The sequence below is a fragment of the Monodelphis domestica genome, chromosome 1, assembly GCF_027887165.1.
Source record: "Monodelphis domestica isolate mMonDom1 chromosome 1, mMonDom1.pri, whole genome shotgun sequence".
In the NCBI taxonomy this organism is placed as follows: Eukaryota; Metazoa; Chordata; class Mammalia; order Didelphimorphia; family Didelphidae; genus Monodelphis; species Monodelphis domestica.
Window position 1 is genome coordinate 190,523,803 of NC_077227.1, and position 26,575 is coordinate 190,550,377.

The window sequence follows — 26,575 nt, forward strand, 5'->3', positions numbered from 1 at the left end:
TTCTTCTTCTTCTTCTTCTGCTGCTACCACTACTTCTACTACTACTGCTGCTGATGCTTCTTCTACTACTACTACTCTTTCATAATGTGATGAATGTGGAAATATGTATTGCATGATAGCATGTATATAACCTATATAATTTTATCTGATCCCTTAGAGAGGGAAGGAGAAAACATGGATTGCAAAAATGGCAGAAAGCAATCATGAAAATGTGCATCTGTATGAAATAGGGAAAACATAATAAAAACTTCTACTATTACTACTACTACTACTACTACTACTACTACTACTACTACTACTACTATCACCAAGAAAAATAACATTTTTATAATACTATATGTCAGGCATTATGCTAATTACTTTACATCTCCTTTGGTCCTAATGACAATCTTGGGGGGAAAAGTTTTATTATTATCCTTATTTTACAGATGGGGAAACTAAGGCAAATGAATTCAATTATTCACATAGCTAGTAAGTATCTGAGGCTGGATTTGAAATAAGATCTTTCTGATTCATGACCCACCACTATATATACATGATAGCATATATATTATATTATATAGCATATATATTATATATACATACATACATACATACATATATATATATATATATATAAGACCTACCTCATAGGTTTAAGGGAAGGACCAAATAAAATAAGATCTACTTTAAAGCCTTGGCAAATCTTGAAGAATTTTATAAATGCCAATTGTTACTATTTAATTCTTGGATTTATTTTGAATTCCGTATTTGTGACCATTTTTTTCCCCTGTAATCTTATTATGCTGGGTGTTAGGTTAATGCCATTTTTAAAGATTGGTTCTGAAGAATTTGGGCGATATTTTGTTGTTGTTCTTAAGATCAATAAATCTATGTGTAGTACCATAATATATACTTGTTTATAGAGTTGAAGTAAAATAATGACATTTCTTATTTATTCTTTAAGATAATATCTATAGATGTCTGCAAAATTGATTTTAATCAAATTTTGTGGGGAGGTGACTATCTAAGTACCCAACTGCAGCACATATAATGGGGTTGGCTATAAAATAGATATGATTTGGTTGTTAAGATGGGCAAAATCACTAAATCAATTGTACAAAAAATCAAGCCATTCTCCAATTGATAAATGGGCAAGGGACATGAACAGGCAGTTCTCAGCCAAAGAAATCAAAACGATTAATAAGCACATGAAAAAGTGCTCTACATCTCTTATAATCAGAGAGATGCAAATCAAAACAGCTCTGAGGTATCACCTCACACCTAGCAGATTGGCTAACATGATAGCTATGGAAAGTAATGAATGCTGGAAGGGATGTGGCAAAGTAGGGACATTAATTCATTGCTGGTGGAGTTGTGAATTGATCCAACCATTCTGGAGGGCAATTTGGAACTATGCCGAAAGGGTGATAAAAGACTGTCTGCCCTTTGATCCAGCTATAGCACTGCTGGGTTTGTACCCCAAAGAGATAATAAGGAAAAAGACTTGTACAAGAATATTCATAGCTGCACTATTTGTGGTGGCCAAAAATTGGAAAATGAGGGGATGCCCATCAATTGGGGAATGGCTGAACAAATTGTGGTATATGTTGGTGATGGAATACTATTATGCTAAAAGGAATAATAAAGTAGAGGAATTCCATGGAGACTGGAATAACCTCCAAGAAGTGATGCAGAGTGAAAGGAGCAGAACCAGGAAATCATTGTACACAAAGACTGATACACTGTGGTACAATCGAAGGTAGTGGACTTCTCCATTGGTGTCAATGCAATGTCCCTGAACAATCTGCAGGGATCTAAAAAGCACTATCCACAAGCAGAGGATAAACTATGGGAGTAAAAACACCGAGGAAAAGCAACTGCCTAACTACAGGGGTGGAGGTGATAGGACTGAGGAGAGACTCTAAATGAACACTCTAATGCAAATTCCAACAACATGGAAATGGGTTAGAAACAGGAACACATGTGATAACCAGTGGAATCATGCATAGGCTATGGGAGAGGGAAGGGTGGTGGTGGGGGGGGGGGGTAGGAAAAGAAAATGATCTTTGATTCCAGTGAATAATGTTTAGAAATGACCAAATAAAATAATGTTTTAAAAAAAAAGTTAGTAGTACATTTTTTTTAGTATTTTTAGAAACTCCTAAAGTATACAAATAAAAATACAAACAATTATTTTCAAAAAAAAAAAGATGGGCAAAATCAAGATGAATGATATCAATCTTTTTTGTAATAATCAGAAACTTCACATGTAATATAACAATATGGATACATCCTAGTTATAACTTAAGAGAGTCCTAGGGAGTTGATCAAAGAACCTAGATATTAAGGGACTTGCTTAGAGTCACAAAGGTAACACACATCTGTCAGAGACCAAATCTCTAACCCAGGACTTTCTGACTCCAGTGCTTGATGCTATGCCACAGTACCACTCTTTTATTAAAGTTTAAATGAACTTATAGTTAAAATGTATAACTTATCAAGAACCAAGGACAATTGGTAAATAGTTACAGTGCTTCCCGTTAGGTATAAAGAGATCATGGAAAAACATCCTAGCTCATTTGTGGATCACTTGTGGAAATTTTATGGAACAAAATAGATGAGATTCATTTGAAATGAGTAGGGATTATTAAATTATGATCTGCATCAATTGAGAGAATGTTCATTTTCAACAAGAAGGCTGATCCATTGGTGTATTTGCATAAAAATGTTTCTAACATTCTACTATTCCTCACAAATTATGTACATATGCAAATATAAACCACTTCTAGCCTCAGAGATTCTAGTCTTAGCTATTTGAGCATGTATTCCAACAGATACCCTGTGACTCTAAAATAACTGTATGGCCCTGGGCAAGTCACTTAACCCCAATTGTCTAACGCATTAGGTTCCTCTGCAGTGCAATAGATACTACTGATTCTCAGCCAGAAGATAAGATTTTTTTTTAATAAACATTTTAATTGATGGCAAAATGTTCAAGTCATTTGGAGGCAATTCTAGTAAATTAGATGAGTGTTCAGTTTGCATAATGCCATACATGATAACAAAGTTCATATTGATACTTGAATACTTCTCTTGGATTGTGTATTAATGGATCTTTATTAAATCCTTTTTCTAAAAAGGCAGACTGAAACAGTGGAGAGTGTGATAGACTTGAAGTCAAGAAGTCCAAAATTCAAATCTGACCTTGGATCCCAACTAATATATAACTACAAGAAAATAACTTAGGTTTCTTCTATGCTTCAATTTCCTCATCTACACAATGAGGATGATAATGGAGCATCTCTTTTAGAGAGGTTTTTTTGAGGCACAAATGAAGTAATACTTAAAGTACTTCACACAACTGAAAATGTTGCCTAAATGCCAGTTACTATTATATAATTGATTTGTGTCTTCTCATCCTATCTTATAATTTTGTTTATAATATTTTTCATAAACTCCCTTGGAGAGGGAAGGGGAACAAACACTTATTAACCCCTGGCACTTTACAAATATTATCTCATTTGATCCTCATAATTGTACTAAGTTAGATGCTTTTATTTTAGCCATTTTATAGTTAAGGAAACTGAGGCAGACAGAGGTTAAGTGACTTTCCTAGGATCACATAAATGTTTGAGACTGAATTTAAACTTAGGTCTTCCTGACTCCAGACCAATTTACTCTATCCAATGTACAACCTATCTTTCTTTTTAAAGGAGCTGTAATGAACAAAAGATGAAATGAGTGAGAAAACAAAGGTTTGATCTTCTGAGCATATTGATTTATTAAGCAGTGCATTACAGTTACCTAACAGATCAGGAGTAGTCTCCTTCCTCAGCTTAGGATTGGACCCCAAATATGAGGGGAGGCAAATTTTTATAGATTAAAAACAATTAATTAAATAAGACTAATTAAATAAAAATAATACAAAATTAGGTCATTTGATTTGTAATTGGAGTAAAGATTAGGGGCTTTCCAAGTTGGGAAGGGGAGAATGAACAGATTCAATTCCCTGAATTCAGGAAAAGAGGTGTTGAATTCTCCCAAGTCGCTGTAAGTAATCAGAGGAACATGAAAACAATAACTGATTGGTCAATCTAGGACAAATTTCCAGATCAGACACATTAGTTAATTAAGACATACAATTGTGAGAAAACTCCTTGTATCAATCTTAGAATTTGTGTTTCTGATCAACAAAACCTAAATGTTTTGTTTAAGAGTCTCTCATCAAAAAGTATGGATGGTATAGTTTCCCAGTCACATAGGACTAGGTTCAAATAATGCAATTACTTTTTCTCCTAATTCCCCCACAGTTAAATAAACTGTTCTCACAAGAAAGAAGTTGAACTAGACCCATAACTGAATAGAAAGGGAATTAAATTTGCTCTAGAATTGAATCACAATATGGGGTCAGTGTGATTCACTCAGTTTGCACTAATTAACCATTTGCTGACTGAATCCCCTCAATTTTCCTAAAGAACTACTTTACATACTGGAGAATTTGCTTTGAATGCTTTTATTTTCCTTTTTTTTTTAATGAACAGCAATATATTATTTGAAACATCCCTCTGTTCTTTTTTTTTTTTTGTTATATGACTGGTCTGCCTTTTTTCTGGGGATATAAGTCATAGAGGATATCTTAAATGCTACTTTTCATGCATAAATAATCAATAGTAATATGCTGTCATTAGTAATACAATGTTCCTAATTTATATTTCTTTGTAAGATCATTTAAGTTTCCTATAATTTGGAGAGTTCACAGCTAATAGTATCCCATGATTCATGGGCATTTGGTATTATAGGGATTTTTTGGCTACAGGAAGTAGCAGAAACATTACCCATTTCCCAAATGATACATAACCTGGTATCCTCCTCCTGTTCAATCCTCTGTACAATTTGTTTTCTTTTTGGAGTACCTACCCAATACATAGCATCCTGAAAACTCAGTAACATTATAAGCTATTAAAGAAACTTATACTTTTAATTTACTTACCTTATTAAAGCTTAATGTGGCACTAAAACTGTAGGGATACACTCTCTATGTTTTGATGGATTATCTCAGTGTCCATACCTTAGTCTTGATGATTTGTATTCATTACTAATTTGGTAACCCAATAGGAATCGCTAATATAAACTTCTTTGACCATGATCTCATTGACATTGCCCTATGTCAGTGTTAATAGAAACATCTTGAAATATCTCGAATGTAATCTAACTTTGGTATTTTCCTTCTATTAAATTTTGGATCCCTTTGTCATACAATTGAAATGTATTTCATTATATAATGCACATCTGTGATGTATATTGTATGCATTTATATATATGCCTATATGTGTATAGGATGGATTTTACAGATGAGGAAAAGAAGGCAAAAGATGTTGGGTTATTTCCCTTTGGTCATACAGGGGACAGCTAGGTGGTGCAATGGATAGTGAGCTGGACTTGTGTGACAAGGAAATCACTTTAAAAGACTGATATATATTAATTTAAGGTTGCCAAGGAATTCAGCTATGTAATTCCTAAATGAAAACTCAAGTCAGCCGTCAGCCTTTTTTTTAGAGTTTAATTACAGACAGGAGGAAGAAAGGAATTAGAGGGAGAGAGAGAGGGAGAGAGAGAAAGGGGAGAGAAGGGAATAGGGCTTAAATACCCCTTCTGTTTAGGCTGGGCCAAAAGGCCCAAGCCCTTAGATAGCTGGGGCAAAGAAAAGAGATCAGTCCCTATTACTCACATGACCAAAATGGAGAAACAGTCTCAGAGGCCCCCACCTTCAGCTTCCTTCAGAGCAAGCTTCTCAGAGCACACTCCAATCACTCCGACAAACTCCTCAACCCTCACCCTGAGTCTTCAGACCCCTCTATCTTTAAGGAAACCATCCAAGTTCCCTCCCCTCAGTTCTCACATCTACCAATCACTGTCCATCAATTTCCCTGTGCCAATGGAGGCTCTAGCTTAACCCAGGACCGCCCAGAGGTCTCTGGCTTTGCACATGTCTGTTGAAGGTCATATTTTCAAATAATTAAATCTTTGATCCTTTGCTACAGCCCTTCCTAAATCCTGTTAACCTGAGTAGGGTAGAGATTGGAATAATTAAATTTTGATCTATGCTGCAGCCCTTCCTCAAACCTGTTAGGACTGAGTAGGGTGGAGATTGATTCCAAGTATCTCCATTGTACCAATTCTAAAATCAATCATGACTCAAAGAAATTCCTGTTCTATGCTTAAGCATAGGTCAAAGTCCTTTCCATTGTTCAGCAAAAGGTTTCTGTCCTAAAGTAATCTTAAGAAGGGAGGAGGAGGAACCTCCCATGCCAATGGGGTTCATATTCCAATAGACTATCAGTAAGAAATTTTCCAAGTATAAAATTTCCCAATGGTGAAATTTCCAACATTTATAAGTCTAAGGAATTTTAAGGTTTACACTTGGAGTCAGGAAGACTCATCTTTCTGAGTTCAAGTTTAGCATCAGACACTAATTGTGTGACTGTGGGCACATCACTTAACCCAGTTTGTCTCAGTTTCCTGATATGTAAAATGAGCTGGAGAAGGATATAATAGTAAACCACTATAGTATCTTTGACAAGAATAGTCCAAGTAGAGTCATAAAGAGTCAGACATGACTGAAAAATGATTTAACAATGACTGGTCATACTGAAAGCTAAGGAGGTCTTCTTGAATCCCAAATTCAGCATCCTATCTACTATACCTTCCTATCTAGTTGAGAAGGAAAAGCCTGTACAGCTCCATCATATATCAGTGTATATATGTATATATACACATGCATGTATATATACATACATGCACACAGTGATTACACATAATATATACATAGGCATTTTATCAATATATGCACATACCATGTAAATATTGCATATGACACATATACACACATACATATATAAATGAGACAGATCTATGGGCTACTCACCCAAATTCTTATCATAGTCTGGGCAATAAGGATTCTTCTCTCACTTGTTTTTTCTCCTGTTTTTTTTTCAGTGATTATGGGGCTAAATAAGGAGGTTCGCTAATATTCAGGGATTAATACAGTGAATGCAGTGTCATCTACAAACAGGACCTTATTTTCTATAGGGAATTCCTTTTTTATTTGAACTCTGGAGTGAATCCTCCAGGAAAATAAGAAATCTCTTTGGCAAGCATGCCTTCTCTTTCAAATTTGCCTCAAAAAAGCATGTTTTATGTGCTTTAAAATATGAATGGAGACACCTTGTTGGAGAAAAACCTTTAAAGCTGAATTTTACTCTTCCAAGTCAAATTCTTTTTAAAAATAGTCAATAAACATGTTAGGATTTTTCTATACTCTTTAGTTTCATCAACCTGTAAAAATGTAGTTTATAATATTTGTAAAAATCTACCTTTCCTTTTCTCATAATTTCATCAAGGATGATCTTAATATATATGTAGATTAAATGAGTATATATTTATTAATGTATTTTTTGCAAGTATGCCAGATATTTTTTTAAATGAATTCCTCAATATTCTTGCCATTGCTGCCTTCAGAATGGACCCCAATTGTCCATGTTCTCTGCATATGCTTTGTCCAGTTCAGCTATTATTCTCATTTTTAAAAACTTCATTTCTATGTTGTGAATCACACTGGTTAATCTAATCATGGTTAATCTAATAATCTAATTAATTATCTCAAATGGAATGACTAGTTGGCTTTAATAATTATGATACAACTTTCCTTTTTCACCTGCTTGTTGTCATTCAGATTTTATTTCTAAAAATGACTTAGTCTAACTGACTCTTCTTTCAAGCTTTCTGTAACTGTGTTTCTCCTTCCATTGCTTCTGTTTTACGAGCTAAGATAGCTCATATTATTCTATCATCTTCTGCTATTAGATTTTATGAGTGAGTTTAAATTCCCCAAACATTGCTGCCCTGTATCTAAACTTTGCCAAGAGATCAAATATTTGCCAGGTAAGGACATGTTAGGCTCTTTTGTTCTTCTCATTGTAATATATGATTTACCTTAGTTAAATGCATTGACGAAACTGTGATAATCAGAATCAATGTCTGGGTCCTTTTAAAAGTCCTATTCCCAGTTTTGGCATCAATAATTAATTTAAATAGGTCAAGTTGGAGTTGTTTCAATTGTATTCTATCTCTTCTCTTTTTTTATTCTAATTTTATATTGATTTTTGATTTTGCTCTAACAGGTTGACAATCTAATGAGATAGATAGAGAGATAGAGAGATATAATTCAGAAATGAAACCTAAATTGATAACCTATATTTTTCTATTAAGTACTCATTAGTTTTAATCATTATATTATAGTTTTGCTATGTAGAGTGACTCTACACTACCTTCATTTTTTCTTTTTTTAATTAAAAAAATTTCTCTCTTCTTCTGTCCTTTTTTCCCTCTTCATGAATCTGTGAATAATTGTATATAGTTTATTCCATTGCCATCATGCAATACATATTTCCATATTCCGTATGCCATGACAGAAAACACGTATCACACATAGGAGAAAAAACTCATGAAGGAAATAAAGTGAAAAATGATTTGATTCATTCTGCATTCAGATTCCAACTTCTCCTTCTATGGGTGTGGATAGCATTTACATCATGAATCCTTTGAAGTTATCTTGGATCTTTGCAATGCTTAGTTCTTCACAGTTGATCATCATTTCTGTTGCTGTATGGAATGTTTCACAGGTTCTGCTCACTTCACTTTGAATCAGTTCATATAAATATTTCCAGATTTTTCTGAAATCATTCTGCTCATTATTTCTTATACCATAATAATATTTCATTACAACCATATATTATAATTTCTATAGTCTTCTTCATTAAAGCATTTATGATGAGTAGGCTTGAGATATCTATGTAAACTACATGCCTTTGCCCTCCTTTTTTCACTTAAAATTTTTTCTGCCACAGTATTCAACTTATTTAATCACTTTTCTACACTGTTCCCATCTTTGTGTCAATGAGTATTGTCCTAAAGATGCCATTATTTTCATTGAGGGCTTCTATAAATGGTCATCATGAACACATCAATAAAAGATGACCTAATGTAAAGTAACTGCCAGAACCTTTATTTCCTTTACCAGGGAAGACTTGAGGCCATCTTTTCATTGAGCCACAAAATTTTTTTTTTTGGGTCATGGTTTCTTTTATGGGATAGATGTTCATATTAATTTGATTCAATTCTACTAGATTCACATTTTAAGACAATGTCAAAACTGTGATTATTCATACCGTCTCCTCCCTTTTACAAAATTCTTTCATGGTCTGTACTCTAGAAGTAGAGGTTACATAGGAATAAAGCAATTTTAAATATTTCTGTTTCATGGGTTATAATGACCAAAGAACTTATCATTAAGTAATGAGCCAGGTAGTCATAAGCCCTTCCATGCTTACTGACTTTTCCTTGCCAAGCAGACATAATCTCTTACCAGGAATACTCAAAGCTTTTCCAGTATTGTAGAATTTGCCATGCTTGTATTGCCCCAGCATAGCCTTTACTCAGGATCACCCTCATGCCACAGTATAGATATTTGAGTCAACTTTTTATCAATCTCATTTTCCCTACTTTTTCTATTTCACTGAAATGTTACACATCTCTATAAGTCAGCTATTTTCAGTCAGAATCAGCTTTGGTTAACTAGTGCTTTCCCAAATTCAAAAGTAGAAAAGATTTTTTGGATAACCCATCTTCCCTGCCACTGTGGATGAATTTTCTCCAGTTAATTGCCTAATGTTTTTCTCTCTAGCTTCAGTACTTTTAAATGTTCAAATTAGCTTTTAGTATCCTAGTCATTGATTTTCAACATACTATCTATTAGACTTTCCATGTTCCTCTTAAAAATTAACTTACTTTCTTGGATAGAATAGGTCATGGTGCTTAATCAAAAGAAAATGCAACCAGCAAATAATAGCACCTTAGTTTTTTTATTTAGAATTCCATTTTATTTCTTTTCTCTATCACCTGTGATGATATATCAACTGCTTCTTTTGTAAATGAGTACTCCCTCCTAAAGCAGTTACTTCTATGTAAAACAAAATATGTCACTTAAAATAAAGTTAATTTGTAAAGCATATGAAAGAATATAGATTACTTGATCTTAAAAGATGAGGCAAGGCCCATTATCTGACCAAGAACATTTTGTTATCTAGTATGGTTCTTTTAGATATTTCCAGATACATGTCCTTTCTTAGACTTTGCTTCTGGTTTTAGGATTTCTACAGTGGTATTTTTGCCCAAATGATCACAATGAGTTTCTGCCAGACAGTTATGGAGAGAGCTTGACTCCATTCTTATCTCCTAGTGCACAATAGCTAAATTCTCCAAAAGTAACACTATAAATGAGATCTTGCTAAAGACTGGCTGAAACTCTATGATACAATATCCTAAATGAAAAAGCTTGATGGCATTTTATACTCTATTAAGCAACTTTTATAGACTTTCTCTAAGTCAAGATCAACACAATCACTTGAAAAGTTTGAAAAGTTAGGCATGACATAATCTTTAAACAAATATTGTATCTGTAATATGAATAGAACTCTGTTAGGAATTAAGAAATCAATCCATGAGCAGCTATTAAAAATACCATTGTTCTAGGTACTATGTTAGATGCTAGTTATATTGCGTCAAATATAAAGTAGTCCTTGCCCTCAACAGGCTGACATTCTGTAGGGAGAAAGCTTTATGTAAACACAAAATAATTTCATAGGAGAAGTTCTAGTGGCAAAAATCAAGAAAAATCTAATTTCAGATATACTATATAAGCTGAGCTTTAAAGAAAACTAAATATTTTAAGGGGCAAAGGCAAGGGGGAACACATTCCAGGTAGAGGGGGACAATATGTAAAGGCAAAGATGTAGGAGATGAAGTGTTGCATGTAAATAAAAGCAAATAGGATAGTTTGTTAGAGCACGGAGAGCATGAAGAGGACTAATGTGTAAAAAGTCTGAAAGGGAAGTCAAAGCATAACTGTGAATGGCTTTAAATGCCTAACAGGGGATTTTGTATTTCACCTTAGAGACAATGGAGAGTCACTAGAATTTCTTACACGGAAGGCTTGACAGCATTAGGCCATGCTTTAGAAATTACACTTTAGGAACAATGTGAGTAATAAATTAAAGGGGTGAGATGATAAAGGTGTTTAGATGATAGACTAATACAGTCTAAAGGTGATTAGGGATCCAAATTAGGATGGTAACCATGTGAATAGGGGAGAAGATAATTTGTGTAAAAATGTTTTGGAGGTACACAAGATTTAGCAACTGATTAAATATGAGGGAATGAGGAAGAAGTCAAATTGGGGGATAACCCTGAGCCTCCAAGAGGAAAGATAATGGTGCTCTCAAATAGCCAGGAAAGTTTCAATACATGATGGGGTCATAAAGGAAGATGACAAGATCTGCTTCTGACCTGTTGAGTTTTAGATGCTTATGAGACAACCAATTAGGAAAAAAAATGCAGTTATTGGTTTTGAGCTGGAGCCCAAGAGAAAGACTAGGGAATCAAACATGAATCCCATTTTCAAGTTTACAGTTTAGTAGGGAAAATAGAATGTGTGCACAGATATTCAGATTTTCACCTTTCTCCATGGAGAATGTATAGCAATACATAGACAAGAATTTACATTGGATGAGAAGACATGGATAGGTTCCCTCTGTTAGGGGGAATGGCTACATCATTGCTCCTTTGAAATGTTGAGGTATTATATTTAAGTACATAATTTAATTCATTAAGCATTTATTAAGTATTTGCTCTTGTTCTGGAGATACAAAGATAAAAAGTGAAGGCTAATCCCTGCCCAAAAGGCATTTATAATTTACTGGAATAATATATGGAAGACTGGGAAAACATTATGAATGATATGGTAATAAGAAAATTGCATCTCTGTATAAAGCTAAAGTTTGTATAGCAAATAGATTCCTTGGCAGCATCACAAATGAATAAAATCGAAGTTAGCACAATGAACAGAAAGAAATTTCTAGCTACCATTATTGTAGAGAAATTAGACGATGTAATCATTTAAACTTGGTCATTCTAAAATTTTCATACCTAACTGTATATTGCCAACAGGATAAAAAGTAGGAATAAGGTGCCTTAAACCTCAAACGATTCCAAAGTACTTTTTATTATGAAAATTTTAAAGTGAAAAATATTGATGCCCACTAACATGGGAATGGCTGGATTAATTATGCTATGCGACTATAGGGGACTATTACAGTTTAATATGAAATAATTAATATGGAGGATACAGTCATGCATGGAAAGATTTACATGAATTGATATAAAGTGAGCAGAACCATGACAAGATAGACAGCTACAACATGGTAAATGGAAATAAGCAAAAAATGAAAGTAAATACAGTATAGCTCAAGTGATTTTATTCCTGAAGAAGAGATGAGAATCATTTCTTTTCCTTCTTTGTCGAGGTAGGGGACTATTTGTATATAACCCTGAATATTCATAATGTTAGACTTGCTGATATGTTGATTGATTTTGCTAAACCAACACCCCACCCCCACCCCCACTTCTTCTGTAATAAAGGATGACTCACTGGATTGGGGAAAGATTTGAAGGTAATAGAAAAGAATAGAAAAAAAAAAACTTTTTAAGAAATCAATGTAATTCTTAGATCATCAAAATATTACTTTCCCTATTAGCTTTGTATATCAGTAAAGCTGCTCCAAAAATTACATATTCCCTAGTTAGATGTTAGATGTTATATAAAACTACCTTTAACTGTGACTTAGGATAGAACTGAGCTCAATTACAGTACATCATCTACATAGCATGATTTGAGAAGCACCAGAACAGCCCCTTCAAAAATATCTCTTTCCCCCATTATCTTGTTCCCGATACTAAAATTCAGCCATCAGAGAGTAATTCTTTTAGATGATTAAGGAATATTCACATTGAGTTGCAGTTAGTGCTTGTAGGAATGATAGAATAAACCTTAGCAATTATTCACTTTTGTGATTGTTCATCAGTTTTTCCAAATGACAAGTTTTTGAGATCTGATTCCTAAAAATTCATCAAAGAATTTCAATGAGAGAAGACAAATTCAGAGTTATAATATACAGTCCTAAATAGGCTTTATATTAAGTCCTTTCTAGATAGCCAGGGAATATCATGAAAGTCCTTGGAATACATAAAGAAAGAGAATCTGGAGTCACTGATATGTGATGTGGAAAGAATAACCTAGAAAACAGATATATCTGGGCCATGTATGGAATAATTATATAGCTGAATTTTTAAATGATAACTGAATTGGGACCACTTGCAAATATATTAGAATGAGAAAGTGTGCATTCATCCTCTTCTTGCTATTATTAAGTGTGAAATTCACATATCAATATGAGCTCTTTCAGAGCAACAGTTCTGAAGCAAAATGAGAAATTGGTTCATTGTAATGCTTTTTTAAGTCTCTGTGCAACATCATTTTGCAAATTTTCCCCCAAAAGGCTGATTTTTATTGTTTTATATTTTCTTGTTCTTCCTACTCAACAGAAAATGCATGTCTTTAAAAAGACTCTACAAGCACTGATCTACCCAATGTCATCCACCACTCCTCACAATTTTGAGGTGTGGACAGCTACCACCCCAACCTACTGCTATGAATGTGAAGGTCTTCTGTGGGGGATAGCGAGACAAGGCATGAAGTGTATGGAGTGTGGTGTGAAATGTCATGAAAAGTGTCAGGACCTTCTCAATGCTGACTGTTTGCAGAGTGAGTATTCAATCAAATGTTCTATGTGTTCAAATAATATTGTACCTGAATGCTTTTTAGGTAAAACCTTAAAATTTATTTATGCTGGATGATGAGTCACTAAGTGGAGATTTGGCTCTGTTCATGAAATAATCAGTTGATTTTGTATTATCATGTCCATGGAAGGGCAAAGTCATAATTAAGGTGAGATGACCCAGATTCCATGCCATACTACCACTAGGATTTAGAGGCACTGAACACACCTGCGCTTCTTCAATAAATACAAAAATCAAATTTACTAACTGGGCCTGACCTTGCTTGCTCTTCTACCTCCTTAAGAAGCCTCCATAACAACAACATTACTTTCCCTTGGAGTTCCAGCTTACAGAGGCTTCTATCCCTGGTTTTCCTTCTCTTGTGTCTCAGGATCTCTTTACTACCAACTGATTTTGTTCTAAAACTCTGGTCTGAAGGAACATTTTCTACCTGTCCTGAGCACCAAACCTGTTCTATTACAGTATCCAGGTTTTATAGCAGAAAAGGGCAGGCAAAACATGAAAAGTCGTTATGAAGGATTTTGGTTTCCACTCAATGATATAGAAATTCATAAAAACAAAGTGGCCCCCAAAACAACTGTTTAGCCATATGTTGGCACTGGAATTGGCACTGAGGGAGATACATGGTACTTTGCATTTATATAATGTTTTATACTTTATTTCCTCCTCCAAAGTATATTAACCTCTTTTATGTGTTCTTAACTCAATAGCCCTGTGAGGTAGTAGATAGCTAGGTGGAATGTACAGTCCATCCTCAGCAACCAAGTTATCTCCATTGAATTATAATGGCATAGATTCTTGCCTGAACTTTCTAGATTGAGAACAGAGGAATAATTTCCTTACTTGGCAGCAATGATCCCACCACAGCCAGTTCTTCCAGTGCTGCATGAGTACCTGCTATGCCCTTTTATAAGAGATTATCTTAAACTGTGTATTTTAAAGGATTCATGCAATCTCTTTGCCTTAGCTAACCTTTGTCCAGCTGCTGAACCACCACAATATTGCACTATGAAAAGTGGTGGGTTTTTTTTAACTTTCTGATGATGTGCTCAGTTGTATCTATAAACAAAACCAAAGGATCTTTCTAACCTACAATAGTAGCAAAACTATTTCCAGGACCCTCTGTTTAAACATTGAAATGTACCTACAAATCATGCTTTCTTTCACTCCTCTGCTCACTATGTGTTCCATTTCCATTTATGTGGAATGTCTAACAGAAGACTTAGGTGAATTGAGCAGAATCCTCTGTGGAAAAAACAGAATAATGCAAAAGGGTAGATAAAATCAGAAAATCAGATATACTTCCAATGCTTACCATAATCTCAGCCATCTAAGTCCCACAACCTTTTACCTGATTAAAATTCTCTCTGCATGATCACACAGAAGCTATGTTAATGGTAATGAATACATATGAATATATTTTCAGCTGAAGCAATAGTATTGCTCTTAAAAATGTACCATTTGGATTGCCAACTTAAAGAGGAAACAAAGCCTTTTTACAATTTATATTACTCATCCAATTTATTTGGAGGAACAGGAATGCAATTAAAATCTTATCCACTGTATAAAAATGATTAATTGTATCCAGTAGATTTAAGAAATACTCCAATCAGAGTGGTAGGGTGAGGAAAAGTCAATGGAGGGGGGGTGGAAAAAAGGATTTGTCACATATAATAAATGCCTAGTGTCTTTAAAGAAAGATGGTGAAGATCACACATAAGTAATTAGCTTGTTGCTTTCTCTTTCTTTCATGTAGAAGAGATAATACCTTGCTCATTAAATTTCATAAAGCCCTGCATATTATCCTAGTATTCATCATTTATAAGTGGGTCTTATATTGGTCCAATAAATTGTACAGTTCTTTAAAAGATTAGTGGAATGAAATCAGAATATTTGAGGATGGTGATATTTTCATTTTAAAATGCATATATGGAATGAAAAAACAAAAGAATATTTGTACTATAGGAAGTATTGACCAAAAGTCTCAGTTCTAGAATTGCCACTAATCTTGTATTATTCACTACCTTTCCCTGCTTGAGGTTTTTTTTTTTTTAATCTATAGAATTAGTATAGAAATATATTCAGTATTTCTTATAGGAAATGAGAAGAATAAAAAAGAACAAATATGAATTGAAATAGTCACATATCTATTTTACATGTATATGCACATGCATGTATGTAAAAAGATGCGATATTCAGAGAGGGCTAGTACCTTTGGTGTGAGAGCTTACCAAACTCTTCTCAGAGCTCCTTATTCTTCTTTGATGTCTATTTGTCACTCAACTCTCACTAGTGGCTCCAAGAAACTGTAGCATGTACAGCAGCAATACTTAGGCAAACCAGTCTAGTAAAAAAAAAAAAACGAATAGTTTATCCATTACAAATAATCTTATCTCTTAGTTTTAATTTATTTTTAATAAATAAGTGTAGTTCTTTTAAAAACAAAACAAAATTGCCAGCTAGGTAGTTCAGTGGATTGAAATCCAAGTCTAGAGACGGGAGGTCCTGGATTCATATCTGGTCTCAGACATATCTTAGCTGTGTTATTCTGGCCAAGTCACTTAACCTCTATTGTCTAGCACTTACCACCATTCTGCCTTCGAACCAATATACAATACTGATTCTAAGACAGAAATTAAGGTTTTTTTTTTTAAAGGATTTATATGAGACATCTAGTTTGAAATGTCTAGTAGGCAGTTAGATATTCAGAGACTGGAGATCAGCAGGGGAGGTTAAGAATAGATAAGTACTCTAGGATTTATCAATGCTGAGAAGAATATTGAATACATAGGAGCTAATGAAATCACCAAGTGAAACCCTATACCAAAGAAGAGAAGAGGTCCCAGGACAAAGCCCTGAGGGACACCCATGGTTAATGGGTGTGACCTAGATGAAAATCTACCAAAGGATACTGAGTAGCAGTCAGGTAAGAGGAGAACCAGGAGAGAGTAGGGTCACAAAGACCCAGAGAGAAGAGAGCATCAAGAACAAAAGAATGATCAAAGCTAGAAAGATGTCAAAAAGCATTAGGATGTTTAAAAAGCCATTAGATTTGTCAGTTAAGAGATCACTATAGCTTTGGGGAAAGCTATTTCAAATGAAAGATGAGGTCAGTATTCAGTCTCTAGTGAATTAAAATTGAGTGAGAGGATAGGGGGTGGAAATATCTAGATATCTATTCAAGGAAGTCTTCAGAGTGATTGAGCAACAGAAGCAAGGAGAAATTTTTGTGTTGACATCTGTCTAATGTTTATCTTCTTAGAAATGAATCTGAGTTTTGATGATTTACAAGAGAAGTCTAGCAAGAATGAGAAGGAGCAATCTGGTAGTAGGGAAACCAGGAGAGAGAGTAGTATTACAAAAAACCTAGGGAGTATCAAGGAGAAGAGATAGGATAATATTTGCTGATGTGAACAGATAGATCAAATTTATTGTAAAACTGTCAAATAATGGCCTGTTTAACAATAGGGTTTCTCATAGTAAGTATGGATATTGGGGCCCCAAACTTCTTAGATTTTCAGTGCCAGGAGCCATGCACAGTGTGGTTGTATTAGTTGGAGATAGCTTTTGTTTAAAAAAATGGTTTAGGAACTCTATACAAGGAAAAGATTTAGGGAGGACATTATGTCACCCCTTTAAAGTATTTAAAGATTTGTTAAGTGTGAGAGGAAAACAACTTATTTTAGGAGAAGTGGATGGAGGTCACAGAATGGCAGATTTGAGCTCAAAATGAGGGAAAACTATTAAAAAATAGAACTAACCTAAAGTAAAATGATTTTCTTGGTATGTAGAAAGTTCTCCATCACTAGAAGTCATTATTTAATATATTGTAGTTGAATTAGTATTTGTATTCAGATTAGACTAAATCAACTCCCAGATCTACATTGTTCCAGTACCTTCCCATTCTTCCCCTTGGCATGACTAGGGTCAAAGACTGCCAGGGTTATGACTGAGGAGTTTTCCTGATGTTAAATGAACCCTGCCTGGTTTAGAGAGTTGTGCAGTCAGTTATGAGGAACTGGGAATTACCTATATATAAACAGTTGTAGAGATGAGAATTTCAGTATAATAAGCAAAGAGGTTATGGGTTCAAATGTAAATCTGGTTGTACTATTTCTTTACCTATAAAACTAGAGGGCTAGAATAGATGATATATAAAGTTCCTTTCAATCCTATGTCAATGTTCTTATGAAAGGAGTAAAGTTTGTAACACTAAAAGGGTGAGAGGTAGAATATAGTGTCTAAAATAGAAATGGACTCAAAAACCAAGAACAACCACATCTAAAAAGACAATAAGTTGGAGCCAAGATTATGGCTATAATTATTTGTTAGCAGACAAGTATTGATATTTTGTTAGCCAAAGTTACCTTTTCTTACCATATGAGTTTTCCTTGTGGATATCTGTGTATTTTTATATCCTGGCATATATGCCTGGCACAGCCCTCTATATCCTGTGAAATCTTTCAGCTAAGTAGTTTGGGATACTAGAGTTTTCCATGGAAGTAGATGGTTCTATGTGACACCAGATAGCTTCTTTTCAGAAATTCTGTGATCTACTAAAACTTTGCCAAAAGCTGTGTCATTTAGTAAGAGTACAAATAATATCTGTTTTTATTATTTTATATATATATATATATGCATACATATATCTATATAATCTTGGCATTTCATCCTATACAATTTGTCACTGTTCCCTCTAAGTATAATTCTTCTAGCTACCTGGGTGATAATAACAAATTTTAGGAGTTACCAATATCCTCTTTTCTTGTAGGGATACATATCATTTTAACTTATTGGGTCCCTTAAGAAAAGTTTGTTTGTTTTTGTTTTGTTTTGTTTTGGTTTTGGTTTTGGTTTTTCCCCCTCTCTTAGTTAATTTTTGATGATTCTCTTGAGTTCTGTGTTTGGCATCAAATTTTCTGTTCAGGTCTGGTCTTTTCTTTACAAATGCTTGGAATTCTTCTATTTCATTAAATGACCATACTTTCTCCTATAAGAATATAGTCAGTTTTGTTGGGTAGTTGTTTCTTGCTTGTAGACCTAGTTCCCTTGCTTTCTAGAATATCATATTCCATGCCTTTTGGTCCTTCAGTGTAGATGCAGCCAGATCCTGTGTTATCCTCACTATAGTTCCATGGTATCTGAATGACTTCTTCTTAGCAACTTCTATTTTTTCCCTTGGTCTGATAGTTCTAGAATTTGGCTATAAGATTCCTAGATGTTGTCAGTTGGGGATTAAGTATGGGAGGTGATTTGCGGATTTTTTCAGTCTCCACTTTTCCTTCTTGTTCTAGAATATTGGGACATTTTTCTTGTATAATTTCCTATCAGATGATGTCCAGGTTTTTTCTTTTGTCATGGTCTTCTGGTAGACCAATGATTCTTAAGTTGTCTCTCCTTGAATGATTTTCTAAATCTTCTGTTTTGTGAATGAGATGTTTCATATTTTCCTCATGTTTTTTTCATTCTTTTGATTTTGTTTTATAGGTTCCTACTGCCTTGTGAAGTCACTTGCTTCTAATTGTTGTATTCTGGTTTTTAAAGACTGAATTTAATCCCTGGCTTTTTGGTCATCCTATTTCTGGTCTGATTTTCTTTGAAGGTCATCTTTCTTCTTCTTTGTCTCATCCTTCATCTCCTTTGCCTCATTTTCAAGCTGATTAATTTTGGTTTTGAAGACACTATTTTCTCATTTTAGTTCAAGTGCTTCTGTTTCCATATGGCTTATCTTGCTTTTTTTAAGTTCTTTTCCCAGTTGTCTTTAGCTTCTCTTGATTGTGTTTTGAATTGTATTTTGAGTCTTCCAAGTCCGTGTGCAATTTACTGGAGTTTCTGTGTTTTTGCTTCGTGTTCATTGATCCTCCTCTGTTATATTTGCTCTTTGTTCATTGCCTAGATAGAAATTGTCAATTGTAATTTCTTTTTTCTTTTTCTGTTGTTTGGTCATCTTTTCCCTTTCTTTTCCCCCTATAGTTGCCTGCACTCCTGCTCCTCTCATTGTGTGCTGGATCTGTGGGTTTGGGATTTTCTATCAGGCTTCACTGTTCAAGCTTAGCAAGGTACTCAGAACAGTTTATGGGGGAGGGGTGTTGGAGCTTGAGCTTCCCTCTGAAGGCTTGATGATATTAAGCCCAGCTGAGTTGAACTTGCAGTGTTGAATGTGCCCTGAGGCCAAAACCTTAGGGGGGGGTAATATTTATTTTTAAAACAAGATAAAAATAGCATAGGGGATAATTTCATCACAAAATAAGTAATAGAGACAATAAATGCTATTTGAATTCAGAGGAAAAAACACTTATTTTCTGGGGTTGGAGCAGGCTTCCCAAAGGAAGTAGAAAGGACTTGAGCTAGGCCTTGAAGGAAAGGTAGAATTCAGATTAACAAGGAGGACTAGAAAGGGTATTCTTGAGAATAACAAAGGTTCACAGGTATGAATACACATAACCTATTTAGGAGACTAATACAGCAGTTTATATGGTGTGGGCAGTTCACAAAGGGAATAGCAGGAGATTCCTTAAATTTGGAGACTCTAATATCACATATGGAGAGCTAGCAGGCATTTTGATGACCATCAAATTCAATCCCCTCACTTTCAGATGAGAAATAGGAAGAAGTTTAGTAGGTCACCCAGCTAGTAAATTTTTATTTATTTATTTATTTTTAATTTTAATTTTTAATTTCAAACATTGTTCCTTAGTTACAAAAATCACCTTCTTTTCCTCCCTCACCTTTCCCCACCCCTCCCATAGACAATGCACAGTTTGACTGTGTATCTCATGTGTTCTTGATCAGAACCTCTTTCCATGTTGTTGGTATTTGCAATAGGATGTTCATTTGGAGTCTATTTCCCCATTCATATCTTCTTTGGCCCATGTCATTAAGCAGTAATTTTTCTTTAGTGTTTTTACTCCCACAGTTTTTCCTCTGGATGTTGTAATAATTAAAATAGTTGAGGTTATAAACTGTAGTGATTAAAATAGTGGAAGATTTAAATTGTTGTAGATAAAAGAGTGGATGAGTAAATTGTGACCACAGAAAATATGTTTTCACTACAGTGTCTTGTTTTTAAATCAATATATAAGGTGGTCGCCAGGGAAATATTCCCAATTATTAAATATACCCAAGTCAGCTGGGTTTTATAGAGATTTTAATTAATACAAATATGGAATTAAAGAAAAGGAGAGATTCAGAGAAAAGGGGAATAATGAGAAAATGATAGGCTGGCCCAGGGCAGCCCTGGCCAACCCAGGCCTAAGCCCTAAAAGAAAGATCAGTCATTCCTTAATCACTCACCATAAGATCTGTTCAAGCAAGGATTCTAGTGACACCAGGCCAGCTTTATCTCAGCTGACTCCACCAGCTCAATCCTGAATCTAGATTTGAATGTATCAGACTCCCTCTGAATGAATCTGAGCTCCTATTTAAAGGGAATTTTCTCCTATGTCTCCTCCCCTAAGTTCTCACATCTACCAATTACAGTAGACGTTTTTCAAAGGACACACCATTCTTAGTTCACACCTGAGTAGATTAATCTTTTGAGTAATTCACATCTGAGTAGACTAGAATCTCTGAGTATGTTCTCAACTCTTTGCTCCTTGTAAGTTCACAAGTTGCCTGACTTTTATAGGTACTTAGCTTAAGAACTTTTTGCCTTATTATAAGTATGGGTTTAAGTATCTTTCATTGTTCAGCAGAGTTTCTTCCCCTAAAGCAGACTTAAGTAGGGGTGGAGTAGAGGTCTTCACATTTCTGATCTAAGTAGAGTTCTCATATTCCTGATCTAAGTTTCTTCATTGTTTAAAGTGGGGGAATGGTCTTAACCCAACCTTATGAAGTAGGGTCTGAGAAATTTTAAGTTTCACAATCATAACCTTATGAAGTAGGGTCTGAGAATTTTTAATGTTCACAATGTGGATAGTGCTCTTTCCCCTGTACTCCTCTGGGTTGTTCAGGATTGATGCATTACCACCAATGGAGAAGTCCAACCTTTGATTGTACCACAATGTATCAGACTCTGTGTACAATGTTCTCCTGGTTCTGCTTCTCTCACTCTGCATCACTTCCTGGAGGTTGTTCCAGTCTCCATGGAATTCCTCCACTTTATTATTCCTTTTAGCACAATAGTATTCCATCACCAACATATACCACAATTTGTTCAGCCATTCCCCAACCAAAGGGCATTCCCTTATTTTCCAATTTTTTTTGCCACCACAAAGAGTGCAGCTATGAATAATATTCTTGTACAAGTCTTTTTCCTTATTATCTCATTGGTATACAGACCCAGCAATGCTATGGCTGGATCAAAGGGCAGACAGTCTTTTATCAACCTTTGGGCATAGTTCCAGATTGCCCTCCAGAATGATTGGATCAATTCACAACCCCACCAGCAATGAATTAACGTCCCCACTTTGCCACATCCCCTCCAGCATTCATTACTTTCCATAGCTGTCATGTTAGCCAATCTGCTAGGTGTGAGGTGATACCTCAGATTTGTTTTGACTTGCATCTCTCTGATTATAAGAGATTTAGAACACTTTTTCATGTGATTATTAATGGTTTTGATTTCTTTGACTGAAAATTGCCTATTCATGTCCTTTGCCCATTTATCAATTGGGGAATGGCTTGATTTTTTTGTGCTATTGATTTAGCTCTTTATAAATTTGAGTAATTAGACCTTTGTTGGAGATTTTTGTTATGAAGATTGTTTCCCAGTTTGTTATTTCCCTTCTGATTTTTGTTACATTGGTTTTGCTTGTACAGAAACTTTTTAAATTTGATGTAGTCAAAATTATTTGTTTTACATTTTGTGACTCTTTCTAAGTGAAACCTTTCCCTTCACAAAGATCTGACATGTATACTATTCTGTGGTCACCTAATTTACTTAGAGTTTCCTTCATTATGTTCACATCATTCACCCATTCTGAGTTTATCTTGGTGTAGGGTGTGAAGTGTTGGTCCAAGCCTAATCTCTGCCACGCTGTCTTCCAATTTTCCCTGCAATTTTTATCAAATAGTGGATTTTTGTCTCAAATGCTAGGGTCTTTAGATTTGTCATAGACTGTTTTGCTGAGGTCCCTTACCCCAAGTCTATTCCATTGATCCTCCTTTCTGTCTCTTAGCCAGTACCAAATTGTTTTGATGATCATTGCTTTATAGTATAGTTTGAGATCTGGGATTGCAAGGCCGCCTTCCTTCGCATTTTTTTTTCCATTATTTCCCTGGATATCCTTGATCTTTTGTTCTTCCAAATAAACTTTGTTATGTTTTTTTTTTTAAACCCAAACATTTCTAACTCCAAGGCTAGTTCTCTTTCTACTATCCTTCCCTGCTCTCTTAAAACCCCTTGAAAGTTATCTCAGAAACCAAATGTTCTTTCCAAGATATTATGCCTTGGTACCACTTTTGGAGAGAGTATGCTGAGCTGAATAGATCATAGTTCTCACCCAATGTGTCCTGTAAAAATAATTATATATATATATATCACATAAATTTATAGTTATTATATTTTATTATTAGTGTTTAAGTGAGAATATATATATTTGTTAATACATATGTAAAAGTACCAGTAATGTCAGTGTTAACTATAAAACAAACAACACAAGCATAAAACAAAAATAGCTGCTATAAAAATAAGGATAAAATGAGAGACATCATGGCATAGTAAATAGAAAACCTGCCTTGAAGTTAGAAAGATTTAATTTTCTATCTTCCCTCTGATAAGTTGTGTCTAAGTAATAGTGAGCAAATTACTGAACCCCTCAGCACCCCTAGACAACTCAGTTTTTTGTTGCAGGTGAATGGCCAATCGGCATTAGTAGAAATTCCATCCTTGGAAGATCTTTATACTAATGAAATAACATGTTGTAATATAGTGGATTGAAAGGGAGTAAGGATTAATGGAGAGAGAGAGGGAAAGGGATTGAGAAGGTGAAGAGATTGTTCTTCCCCTCTGCTATTTGCAGGGAGGTAGTGAAGTCCTGTCTCCTTGAAAGAGGGAGTATGTCTCCTTAGAGAATGTTTCTGGGAGATGGAGGACAAGAGACAAGAGGGGGAAGCCTTAGAAAGATGACACAATACCCACCTTGAGGTCCAATCTATTCTTGAGAGACAAGATGAATTCTTATACCTCTGTTTTCCTTAGAGACACCAACTGTCAGTCCCCTTCAGGATCTTAGGACTACTTCACTGCCAAGGAGAGATGTCTATTCCTTGGGTCTGGTAGTTTTAGATCACTGAGATCCAGAGGTTAACTCTCCCTTTTTAGGGGAGAGGTATGACCCTCCCCAAATCTCCAATCCCCTTTGTTAGAAGTTGGTCCAGACCCAAATCTAGAGTAACAGATGATTTATTTGGGTTCAAACAGGGAAGGAGTGGTAAGGGTATCAAGCAGGGAAATGGGTGAACAGGAAGTTTACAATTTGTACCCTCTGGCAAACTGGTCATCTAAAGTCTAGGGATTCAAGGCTTCTCATCCTTGAAGGGAGAAGGGAGAGAGAGATAGAGAGGGAGATCCTTGAAGGGAATCTCTATGAATGGCTTTCTTCAAAGTCCCAGTCCACAAAATCCACTGATGGCTTTGATTGCTGTTATTGAGAGTTGAATGAGAGGTATCCAGAGGTTCAGAAAGAGACAGTTGATCTCCAGAGACAGGCTTCTTCCCAGCTTAGGAGGTCTACCTCTTCCTCAGGCTCCCAGCTGGAAGTGAGAGTGGCCAGTTGGACTTCTAAGCTTCTGATTTTTCTCCTGGAATTTTCAGTTTTTTTTTCATTGCTCCTCCCCCACTCTCTCTTCAGCTAGTCTTTGTCAGAGACTATTCTCTGCTCAAAAATCTCTCTTCTTATTTTACAATGTCCAGATCAGCAACTAGAACTGAAATACAATTTCTCATGGAACTAGTGTATTGGATTTAAAAGCATTTTCCAAAATACCCCCTTTTCCCTAGGAAGTAGTTTATTCCCATTTTGTAGATAAGAAACTTGAGGCTCATATAGATGAAGTTACTTGCTCAAGGCCACTTGGCAGAACTGGAGTTCAAACTAAGATTTCTTGGAACCTAGACATCTCTTTCCTCCTTACCATATTGCCACTCTATGTACCCATGCCAAATGACCATCTGCTTCATTAGGGAGCATTTTGGCAAATATAGTGAAAGAGAAAATAATAATACCTGATATTTATATAGAACTTCTTATGTGCCGGGCACTGTGCTAAATGCTCTATAATTATGATCTCATTTGATTTTTAAAACCACCCAGGAATGTAGGTGCTGCTATTATCTCTAATTTACAGCTGAAGAAACTGAGGCAAATAGAGGTTGAGTGACTTCCTTAATGTTACACAACTAGTAAACTGTCAAAGGTCAGATCTGAACTTGGGTTTTCCTGACTCTAGGCTTGGCACTCTATCCATTATGCCACCTACCTGCTGCCAGAATTTTTTTTTTATAAAAAATGGATTATTTTAGTAAAATGCACCAGTATGCTTGAAAACACTTTCTTCAGTTGTAGTATCAGTAAAGTGGTCTTTATGCTACATACAGTTTTCTGAGCCTGACTTCAGGATGGAGACAGGTCACCACAGTTGCTCATTTTGTGGCAATCTGTTATTCATTGTCAAGATCCTTGGGGAGCCAACTCTAAAGGCAATTTTGCTGGCTTGAGATCCATCAGTTTCTATCATATAAACAAAGTCTATGGGGGAAGGAAGGGAAGAAGAAAATTGACTTAAGTTATAGTCTAAATAAGTCATTGAAGAGTGACCTAGAAGTTTAACCAATGAGCCTTTGATAGTTCTGATAATTATGGTTTTGTCATAATGTTACTTATGATAATTTTAAAAGTAAATTTTAATTAGATGAAACATTTCCTGCTTTCACTTGAATATCTAAAGCCCATTGTGATAGATTTCCTTATTGGTAGGAATGTTGTTCTAACATCTCTCCAATCTCCAAAATACCTATAGATAATGTTAAAAATGTTTCTTAAAATATATATAGCAACAAAGTATGGTTCAGGCCAAAAGGACATAATCTGAGAAAAAAATTCAAGGAAGAGGATTAAAATCAATCACATGGGTAGCTAGGTGAATCAGTGGATAGAGAGTCAGGCCTAGATATGGGAGGTCCTGGGTTCAAATATGGTTTCAGATACTGTCTAGCTGTGTGAACCCGGGCAAGTCGCTTAACCCTCATTGTTTAGCCTTACCACTCTTCTATCTTGGAAGCAATACTTAGTATCTATTCTAAACTGGAAGGTAAGGGTTTAAATGGAAAAAAAATACAATTTAAAAAGTAAATGGAATATAAGCATGTGTACTACACCAGAGAGAATGATAGGCTACTTTGTTATCTAGACCTGCATTCATTCATTCATAAATTCATGCCTGCATGAATGAATGCACTAATCTAGATAAGATGCATTAAGTACCTACTATGTGCTAGACTGAGTCCTGGTTGCTGAGGGGATTCAAATATTTGGAAGAGATGGCTCCATGTTCAAAAGGTTTAGCCTATAATGGGAGTGGGGAGTGGAAGGGGCAAGAGAAGTAAATATCTAACCCAATAACTTGACTGTTTACTTGGTGTCACTGTTGCAGATAACATTCTCTTAGTGTTCTCTCTGTGGGAAAGAATAAGGTAAAGCATAGAAGATAAGAGTTAGAGGGCACCTTAGATATCATCTGCATCTTCCCTACACCTGTTTACAGGCAACAAGAAGGCAGCAGATCTCAGCTGGAAGTGGTCTGAGCTCTCAGTTTCATTTCAAAGCCTTCTTTTGTGCTCAGTAATTGCTGCTCAGAGAAAATAGTAGGATTCAAAAGTGAACATGAATGAAAATGACAG

The 26,575-nt window shown here is 35.1% G+C and overlaps 1 protein-coding gene across 1 annotated transcript in view; it reads left to right on the forward strand.

The window, feature by feature from the left end:
* Positions 1–26,575, forward strand: part of UNC13C (unc-13 homolog C) — an 817,657-nt gene that overhangs the window by 282,410 nt on the left and 508,672 nt on the right. The window contains exon 7 of the mRNA XM_056810215.1: positions 13,480–13,699. Within this exon, the coding sequence (XP_056666193.1) occupies positions 13,480–13,699 (220 nt within the window). The remainder of the gene's footprint in view (positions 1–13,479; positions 13,700–26,575) is intronic.